Source organism: Lipotes vexillifer, unplaced genomic scaffold (assembly GCF_000442215.2).
Source record: "Lipotes vexillifer unplaced genomic scaffold, Lipotes_vexillifer_v1.1 scaffold206, whole genome shotgun sequence".
Lineage (NCBI taxonomy): Eukaryota > Metazoa > Chordata > Mammalia > Artiodactyla > Lipotidae > Lipotes > Lipotes vexillifer.
Genome location: NW_006791083.1, coordinates 192,701 through 203,168, shown reverse-complemented (window position 1 = coordinate 203,168; position 10,468 = coordinate 192,701). Strand labels below are relative to the sequence as shown.

General features: G+C 43.9%; 1 protein-coding gene across 1 annotated transcript in view; it reads left to right on the top strand.

Moving 5' to 3' along the window:
* The window catches only part of AMOTL1 (angiomotin like 1), a 70,454-nt gene that overhangs the window by 28,308 nt on the left and 31,678 nt on the right, over positions 1-10,468 (top strand). The window contains exons 4-5 of the mRNA XM_007464190.1: positions 1,006-1,150; positions 2,354-2,443. Of these exons, the coding sequence (XP_007464252.1) occupies positions 1,006-1,150; positions 2,354-2,443 (235 nt within the window). The remainder of the gene's footprint in view (positions 1-1,005; positions 1,151-2,353; positions 2,444-10,468) is intronic.

Genomic DNA, 10,468 nt, shown 5'->3' with positions numbered 1-10,468 from the left:
CGCTTTTGTTTTTGGAAAAAAAAAAAAAAAAAAAAAAAAAAAAAAATTGGATTTTATCCCATGTCTTCCAACTCCCACATATAAAGTGGTTTTCTATGGTTTACAGTTAGATACAAATCCATTAGTTCTTTATATAGATAATTTCATAGACAAAGGGATAACAAGGCCAAGCGATGGAACCTCTCTTCGTGTGGATTTTATGTTCCTTTGGGGATGGGTAGGAGGGTCTCAGGAGAGCACTGTACTTGGAGTCAGGAAATTAGGGTTCTACTTGTGATCCTTTAGTTTTCCTGTACTTTAATATTTTCCTCACATTAACTAGGAAAAATAATAATAGTTGTAAATTGCCATACTTAATATAAGCGGTTTATGTCTATTTTATGTTTATTATTTTTTTTAAACATTATATTTTATTTTATTTTTTGGCTGTGTTGGGTCTTTGTTGCTGCACGCGGGCTTCCTCTAGTTGCATCAAGCGGGGACTACTCTTCGTTGCAGCACGCGGGCTTCTCATTGTGGTGGCTCCTCTTGTTGCGGAGCACAGGCTCTAGGCGTGCGGGCTTCAGTAGCTGTGGCACATGGCTCAGTAGTTGTGGCTCGTGGGCTTAGTTGCTCTGCACCAATTGGGATCTTCCCGGACCAGAGCTCAAACCCTTGTCCCCTGCATTGGCAGGTAGAGATTCTTAACCACTGCGCCACCAGGGAAGTCCTAAGTTATGTTTAAATTCACCCCTTCCTGATATTTGTACCAAGAGACTATTACCAGGTGACATCAGATGGTCCCACCAGACTTGTGAGTCTGTAATTCACAGGATCCTAACATGGCGCTGGGAGACAGATGGGGGGGGTGGTGAAGTTGGTTGCAGGATTTGGTAGACAAACTTAAGACACAGAAAGGCTGCATTGAAGTTATAGCCTTCACAGCTGGGCATCCAAGAATCAGCATAGCTAAGGCATGGGTGGGAATGTCAGAAGTCTCACTTTCATGCTGCTTCTTTCTTTCAGTTTGAAAAAGAACTTCAGAGAATCTCGGAAGCCTATGAGAGCCTGGTCAAGTCTACCACCAAGCGAGAGTCGCTGGACAAGGCGATGAGAAACAAACTCGAAGGCGAGATTCGAAGACTCCATGATTTCAACAGAGACCTCCGAGGCATGTCAAGTTCACTCATGTTTTCTCTACCCTAAACGCCCCGAGCTGCTGACAGCCTGACTTGAGGCCCAAGTTATGTTACATAACCTTGTAAATCCCAACCCCCTGGGAAAGGGGCACCAGAGAGCAGAAGTGTTCTTTTCACGTTGTAGGTTGTAGGTTGCAGCACTGAGCCTGAGAAGTGACAACCTCTATACACGAGTCCCTGGCAGGGAGGGAGTATGTGTGCAGCTCCTTCTTGCTTTAAAAGTACTTAACATGACTCGTGTTGTGAATGGGAATGTCTGAAAAGACCAATGTTCCATGCACAACCCTTGCCACATCAAGCTGAGGCATTTAGTTGCATTCTTTGAAAGCCAACATTTAACACTTGCTTGGTATATAGTGTAGAAGGCAGAGTTAGACGCATGTCCCTCTTGGAGAAAAAAAAAAGCCCACAGTTGTGAAAAGAGTAGATATATATCAACTTCCTGAAAGCTAGGGGCCCCCTGTTACAGGATCTTGGCAACCTTCAGCATGCAGAATGATCTGACCCATGAAATTATACCTCACTTTCAGTCAGCCGAGCCATTTTTCAGTTCCCTCGTGTCAAAAGACTCAGTGTACTGGCAGTCTGTAGCTGGAACCTACCTTTTTTTTTTTTTTTTTTTTTAGTACTGCAAACCCTTCAGTCTTGGGTATTATGTAAGCTCAATAAAGACTTGTTAGGCTGAATCATTTAACTGAATAGATAAAGATTGACCAAATGGCATGAGCAAACCTAGAACTCACTGAGTAGAATCTTCATCCATTAGGTCATCTTGACTTGTTTCCTGGTATTTATTTAACTGTTATTTTTAATTTTTTGCTTCCCAGCTACAGAGGGCTGATGGTCAAGGTGAGACCAGGGCTGGGTTTGAAGCCAAGGGAACTCAACCCCTTTTCGAGGACTCTGCTGGCCTTGCAGGAACCTTTTCTTCACTGCCTGCCACCGGTGCACACCTTGGCATTAAATTGCATAAAGGCACAGTGTGGCATCTGAGGACTTTTCTTTTTGATGCTCTGGAGCGTCTTGTTCCCCCCCCCCACCAAGAGTTGTTCAATTTGGGGCTCCTCCCCAGGCATCTCTCCCTACCCAGCTCTCAGCACCCAGGTCATTTGCCTGTTGGAGGATGACTTAAATGCAAGTGCATTTCTTTGTAATCGTTTCCTCTCTGTGCACAGATCGACTGGAGACTGCCAACAGGCAGCTGTCCAGCAGGGAGTATGATGGACACGAAGACAGAGTGGCCGAGGGGCTTTACGCTTCCCAGAGTGAGTCTCCATGCTTACCTATCCCAACTGGGTAGTTTTAAAAACTGGGGGCCTGAGGAAAGAACGCTGTTAGTTTTAAGTAAGTTTTGTGCTGCTTGCTTTTTGTTTGTTAATTTAACATATAAGCTGTTAGGCCAAAGATGAGACCCTCCTAGGTCTGCCAGAGACAAAGCCAAGGTTGATGTGTATTATTTCAGTAATGTTTATTCCGACCTCCTTACCTACAGTTTCTGTTTCTCCATAATACCCTCCATGGGTATTAGAGAGTATTTCCTAGCACTCGCCACTTGGTCTAAGGCACAGTTAGTTCTCTTTCCCCATGGAAAGGGAAGGAAGCCTGTGGTGGGATTTGCTCTTTTGTCACATTCTGTGTGTGCCTAAGTTGAGCAGTTCTGGACTGGCTGCCCCTGGCATCATGAAGCCACCTAAATGTTCCCAGCACGTGTCTCAGTAGGTGACGCTCGCTTGCGAACCATTGGGCCCATTTCAGCCAGGAATAAAATGGCTTCCTGTGCCTCAAGATTTATTGGGAGAATATTCTGTTAATTTCACCAGAGACAAATGATAGAAGCAAGTGGGTTTTGAGAAACCATCGATTAAGGTTCGAATTTCTGCACATTCATTCATTGTCCAAGTCAGAAATGTAAAAATCCAACTGGCTTTTTTGGGAAACTGTTTAGAAAACTGAATTCATTTCTCTGTCATAATTCTCAACAACATTGTGAGTTAAGTGCTCACAAACTGAAGACAGTTTGAACAACAGAAAGTCCTGTGTTCAGACTCTGGCCATCCATTGTATAAGGGTGGTATTCTGATGCTTGGGTCCCTCAACACAGCTCTGCATTTTCAAGGCTGGGAAACAATTGGTTAAACTTTCTAATTTCCAGTAGTATTCGTTGGGGTTAAGCTCCTTTGTTTTCCCCAGATTTACTCATGATTGCATTCCAGTTTGAGTCTCAGCTTCATTTTTTAAATTCTGTTTTGGCAAATGGACACTAATGCAATCTTGGGCTTTTGCATCAGATTCCTTTGCAGTCTTGCAGTTAGGTAAATTGGCCCGTGCTCCAGACTCACATACAAAGCTATGTATGTCAGCGTCTTGAATTATTCACTTTCCTAACAAAGGTTATTTCTTCTCATGGGTGCAGTAGATTTACCATTTCATCTGAGCTTTCATTTGAAAAATGAGTCATCTGTACTATTTGCACTTGATATTGACACCTTAATTTTGGGTGATTGTGTGCTTAGGTAAACTAAGTATCTTTGTGGCAGTTATGTCAGTGATGTCACTTTGCTGATACTCTGCCTTCTTGTCAGGGGATATTATTTTGTCACTTAGTTTGGGTCAAACTGGAAACGTCAGTGAGTTTCATCTGATGGGCATTTGCTGTAACCTCCCAGCCTAGGCTGTGCTAACGGACTAATAGGTTTTGGTGTCGTGTGAGTTCGGAAATGTTCTCAAAGATTTGAACCTTCTGGCTCAAAGCTAAAACATCAATAACGTAGGCAAAGAGGCCCTTCCAGCTTTACAGGGAATGATTTGTTCTGTGCAAACATACGCTGCTGTGTTCCAGAGGCGTAAACAAGAGAGTCCAGGGGCATTTTTCAACTGCTGAAATGTGCCTTGGTGTTGACATGTAATGTAATTGCATCTTGGCAGGACATTTGAAGCAGGTTTGCTAGCAGTGATATCTAACCAATTTTTCAGTACCTGGTCTTTTCAGGACACGTTGTGCCTTCCTCACAGCTTTATAATTATTTGCATTAGCTTCTTGTCTCCTGGTGTAGCCAAGAGATGGACTTGAGATGTTATTTCAAATTTACAATAGGTTTTTTTCTTAGTGAGTTGGAAGAACTCTTTGTATATGAAGGAAATTAGCATGTCCCCTGCCAAATATAGTGCAGATATTTTCCCCAGTTGTTTTTTTATCTTTGAATAGAGTGTTCTTTATCTTACAGAAGATTTTTCAAGTGACTGTATTTATGCCTTCTAGGCTTTATGTCATACTTAGAAATGCTTTTTCCAATCCAAAATTATAAACATATTCACCTGGGTTTTCTTCAAGTATGTTTATGATTTCATTGTTTGCAAGCCTTATATTTAGAAGCTAATTAGGGAGGCACAGAAGGAGAGAAATTCATGAAGAACTAACCTGTAGGCAAGGAGACTAGTTAACAGATATTTTAGTATCTGGGCAAGAGAGGTAGAGGTCCTGAACCAAGACCAAAGTAGTAGTGGAGGGTAAGAGACAGATAAACAGGTGACAAATTAGTAGGACTTGGTGACCAATTGAATAAGGACAGTGAGAGAGAGAGAAAAGAGTGTGTGTGACTAGAGCCACTAGATGCGTGGTCATCCTTTACCAATAAAAAGCAGCAGGAGGAGGAGGAGTTGGGATTAAGTAACCAGTGAAGGTTTTTTTGTTTTGTTTTTTTTCGCGGTGCGTGGGCCTCTCACTGCTGTGGCCTCTCCCGTTGCGGAGCACAGGCTCCGGACGCGCAGGCTCAGCGGCCATGGCTCACGGGCCCAGCCGCTCCGGGGCATGTGAGATCCTCCCGGACCGGGGCACGAACCCGTGTCCCCTGCATCGGCAGGCGGACTCTCAACCACTGCGCCACCATGGAACCCCCCAGTGAAGGTTTGAGCATGTTGAGTCATCTCATGCCCATAGCTAAGTGAGCAGGTGTGATAACAAAGGTGCAGGCGTACCCTGGAGGCTGGTGATGGGTGGTGCTCTCTGTCAGGCTTTCCTTTTAGCACGTGGGCACAGAATGGCAGGCACCAATTACTATCTCTCTTCGCAATTAATGTGTTCAGTTATCTGTATAGCTTTTTAGAAGTTCTATTGTAAGAGTACTTTTCAGTGCCTGGTAATCATAATTATAAACATTGGACACTCGAGAGGAGCCATCCTTTTCAAATGAGTCTTTTGAGATTCTAATGCTTGGCTAAGAGAAAGGCAGGTCTGACTGCATAGCAAATAGCAGTGACTTCTCTGGATCACGCCTACCAGGAGCTAAGGCTACAGTGGGAAGCCCCTGACAACCACCTTGGCCAGTGGAAAAGTTAGAAGGAAAGGGAATAATAACATGTTTGACCTTTTTGCTCGGTGTCCAGGTTGAAGCTTGGAGTCCAGGTCCAAGAACGCCCAAGGCACTCTTGCAGCATGAGCGGTCGGGAAGACTTCTGTAAACTCTCAGCTAACGGAAGGGGAACATCCTTCCTGGCATGATTTCTAAATTTCCCTGCTGCCCAGAGTAGTTTTTCTTTAAAGAAACAAAATTCTGCTCTTTAGTTGGAGCCTGATGAAGGCCTGGAAGGACTGCCTTGGTCATTACCACTTAGCTCTACAAGTCGAAATGAACGTTCAACAGGGCGATAATTGTGCTCCTCTCGGACATGAGATTTGTCTGTATTAAAAATCTTGCTGAAAGTGCTTAGGAATTTGATGGCTCTGAGGAGTGTTTTTCCCTATCACCTCATGGCGTTGTGTTTTTCTCTTTGGAGGAATTCAAAAATTTGTGCGTGTGTTTTCTGGTTTTTCTTATTTGTTTTTCCAAATATGTTTGCAGCCAAATTGCTCCTTAAAAACAGGGCATCTAGCCAATTTCCTTTGTGATCTGGCTGAGTGAAAATGGGACTTCTTGGTCCTTTAGCTTTTTTAACTTACTGAGATTCCTAGTTTTCCCATTCACTTATTTGTCACATGTAAGCGTGCGTGCTTGTGTACACACACACACACACACACACACACACACACACACCAGACACAGGCCACTGTCCACTAAACGCAGTGCCCCGGGAATGTCTGTCATCATTCTTAGCTCTGTCTTCTCAATAAGTGAAACGTTTTAACTGTTTCTTTCTGAAAATTGGTAACTGCAGAGTTTCCATCACTAGTAGGTCAGAAAGCCAAAAATAAAATATTAGATGTGGGGAAACAAGACTGGCACAGATGATCTTCTTGTATTCTTGAGTGGAGGGGGAGCTGATTAGCTCTGGCACACTTGTATTATTCCAGGATGAAACCCAGTCATGTTACAGGATGGCCATCATCAACTTATCTCCCCACCATCACCCCGTTAGGATTCTTTAGGCCCCATGGATTCAGCACATTCGGTTAAACTGAAGTCTATGTAAGTCAGATTCTGGCTTTTGTTAAATGTCCCTGCCTAAGAAAAAAAGGTTTTCTGGACATTCATTTATTTGTTTAAATTAATAAGTAATGGGTGTAAATCAGTCAGACTAATTCATAGGATTTGATTTCCCTTATAATCCCCATGGGTTTAAAAATGAACCAAAAAAAAGTGTGGGACCACTCTATTAAAAATAATAGGAACTTGCCATTTCCAGTGTATCTTATAATCGTCATCTTACCCTTGAATTTTATCTTAGGCACTTTGATTTTCTGTCTCTTATAGAACATAAAAGAGACAAAAATAATTTCCTAAAAGAAAACCCCTCTGGTTTTTGTATTTCCTCTAAGGGCCCGTGTGAAACACAAAGCAGAAACTACAATGACATAAACATTAATTCTGTTGACCTCCATAGAGCATAAGGAGCTTATTCTGAATCCTCATTGGGTTTCATTACATCATGTTGTGGGTTTCCATCAGGCTTCAGGAGGAAGGAGAGGTTAGATGTTGTCACACGTGGATGCACTGGGCTTCTTTCTCCTCTGTGGGCCCGCTGGCGCTTTCAGCTCCTGACTCGGCGCGAAGCCCCTCCTACAAGCACCTACTGTGCCTACATTCTCTGTGGGCACCATTCCTTTGCATGGGTCTCCTCCACTAGGTGAGAGAACTATAGGCTTTTCTTTGCCAACATCCATCCCCAGCCCTCATTAAAACCCTTTGGATCTTTATGTACCTGGCACTCAATAAATGTTTATTGAGGGACTGAGTAAAAGTGGGAAATCCCTGTAACAACAGGCTTGAAATTCTCATCATGGTGCATCAGTATCAAAATGTTCTTTTAGCTCAATGTCTCCCAGTCATGTTGGGAGCTGCCTCTGGTTTTGCTCAGTTATTTCAAGATATTAGGCGAAATTATTAATGAACTACCTTCAGAATAAGAAGCAACTTAAAAATGCTTGATTTTTTTTTTCCTTTTTTGCCTTCCACCTTCCCCCTTTCCTTCCTTCCTTGGTTTTTCGGATAGGAAGATATCCAGGTAAGGGAAATCTTCTACTATGAGGAACAGTAGTATTTTTTCATGAAAATGACTGCTATATACTACAATATAGTTGACTTCTGGTTCCCTGACGCCTTCTCTTTACTCTGCTGTGGTTATGTTGGAGCTGAAAGCTGGTTATGGTATATGAAAGTTTTTGTAGCAGCCGACCATATTTTCACACTAACCAATCCATAGATCATGCCAGACACCACAGATCAGCTCCCGGGCAAAGGGGAAGGAATCGTCCACGAAGCCTGCCAAGGTGCATCTCTTAAACCAAGAAAATTTTCTGGCCCTAAATTAATGATTCTCCTTTGAAGGAGATGATCTTTTAGATGACGTCTATATTTAGTAGGGCTGTGCGATTCTAAGAAGCAAAGGTTTTGTAGGCATGGGCTAAAGCAACTAATCTTGGATCAGTTACCGCATCTTCTGGTTCCTGGGCTCTCACTGACATGTTCAGTGACCTGAAGTTAGATGCTTAATCTCCCTATACCTACATTTCCTCTAAAGAAATAGAGGAATAAATCTCCGCATTGAGCCAGCAGAGCTCTTCGGGCTAATCGGTGATAGGAAATGCAAAGAAGACTTTATACCATGCATTTATTCTGCAGCAGTCCTTCCTGCTCCTTTGCATTCTCCCTCCACCTTCTCTGAAAGGACCTGCCAGTTTTCAGGGTGGGGTCAATGGGCCGTGTTCCCAAAGAATGCCTGGGTGGCCCGCCGAGCCTTGCTGGGTTTGGAAGGCAGAGCATATGAGTGCCTAAGCCGCTTGATCAACCTTGACAGGCAGCACCAAGAAACTTCAAACCTCCATGACAACCAGCTGCGCACCCAGGCTGCAGGGCATCTGTTTACGTTCCATCAAATCTTCTCTCCAAGTGTGAAAAGTAATGTTCCTCAATTTAGACCGATTTTCCGTGCTTAAAAAACCAGAGCTGGTAGCAGAACGGTCTCTTGGTCATGTGGTGATATCCAGTGTCTAACAGGTGAACGTGGCTAATGATTTTCACCTTGTTGGTTTTAAAATTATCTATTTGCTTAGCATTCCTGTTTGGAGATTGACAAATGAAGTGTCTCGAACTTCATTACGATCTGTGTTCCTTGCCCTCATAGCTGGACGGATGGGTGCAGGAAGCACAGACTGAAAAACAGACTGAAACCCATTTGCATTTCATGTGGCATCAGGGACCCCTCACTTTCGCTGGCAGTTCAGAGGCAAGAAATCCACGTTCAGGTCTCGGCTCAAATTAAATGGTAGTTATTCAGAGAAGGCTGCCTGAGATAAGATCCTGTCTTCCTTTTATATACTCTGCCAGTACCCTGTTCCCTTTGTAAACACTCATAGTGTAAATAAGGAATTGTTTGGATGATCATTTTCTCTCTTCCCGTACTAAACTGTCCACACCACGAGGCCATGGACCCTGACTGTCATCCTCACCATCGTAGCCCCAGGTCACTGTGTTTCAGAAGCTGGCACAGTACCTGGTGCTTAGAAGCATTTAATAAACATTTATTGGATGTTGAATGAAATGATGACCATTATCACGTATTCAAAAACGGTTACTGGCTACCTACCATGAATGCGCAGTGTTCTAGGCCATAGGTCAGCAAACTCTTTCCGTAAAGGGCCAGAATGTAAATAATTCTCTGCTTGGGGGCCGTAACTACTCAACTCTGACCCTGTAGCCCCAGAGCCGCCATAGACAAGCCGTGGACAAGTGGCTTGACTGTGGGCTGGATTTGGCCTGCAGGGCATAGCCTGTGAACCTCTGCTCCAGGCACTGGTCATAGAAGAGAAAGGGAAAGAAGAAACCCCAGCAAAAGGAGGATGGAAAATAAAGAACCTCAGAAGTATTTAGGTCTTATTTTGTAAATTGTCCTAATTTATAAATCAGGATATAACTGTTATTTTCTTTCCTGGGAGAGTTTCACAGTCATCTTTTACTTAATTCCTAATCGGGTGAGCATGATTATTTCACATTAGATAAACTGAGACACATCCAAATGCAGTCACAAACCTTAGCTAGCCCAGTGGGGATCCACAATTAGCTAATGATGGAGACAGGGCTGGGCAGGACAGCCCTGTGGTTAGCCACAGCTAGTAACTGCCTGGGTAGTGAGGCCTCAGGGGTGCCTCTCCCAGCAGGGCCGTAAATCCTCCCATAAGCATCCTGCTGTGAGATGATGTCTGCAGATCTTATATTTCAGGGTTGGAAAGGACCTGAAAGGTCACAAGTCTGGTTACCAGCAATACACGTGTCCTCTGAACCAGAGCTCATTAAAAGGCCATCTGATGGCCGTTGTGAGTGACAGAGTTTCCGGAGGCTGTTGATCTGATGGTTCAAAGTTTATCTTCAGGTGGAGTTGCAGGGGTGCTCCCTTGTAATCTAGCCTTCAGGTCCTGGTTCATGTCATCTAACGGCAGTAACAGCTGCCACCATGGACTGAGCACTTACTGTGAGCCAAGCACTGTGCTAACCTCTGTAGGTACACCATCTCTGTTCATCCTCCAAGCAGCCCTGTGAGGTAGGTGTTACAGGGATTTAATAGATGAGGAAACTGGGGCACAGGAAGGTTAAGTGACTTGTTCATGGTCATACAGGCAGGTAAGTGGAGAAGACAGGTTTTGAACCCAGGGCATGCTGACTCTGGAGAGCCACTTCCTGTGTACCAGGGAGGTGGGAAGAGGTGGCGGGGTTGGACTCCGCATGATTTTAGAGCTCGTTTAGCATGGCCTCCATGCTTCGTTAAAGAAGAAACTGTGACCAAGGATGATCAGATGATTTGCCCAAGGTCCCCTGGGTGCTTAATGCAAGACCATGACAAGAACACCTCCTTTTTCTTGT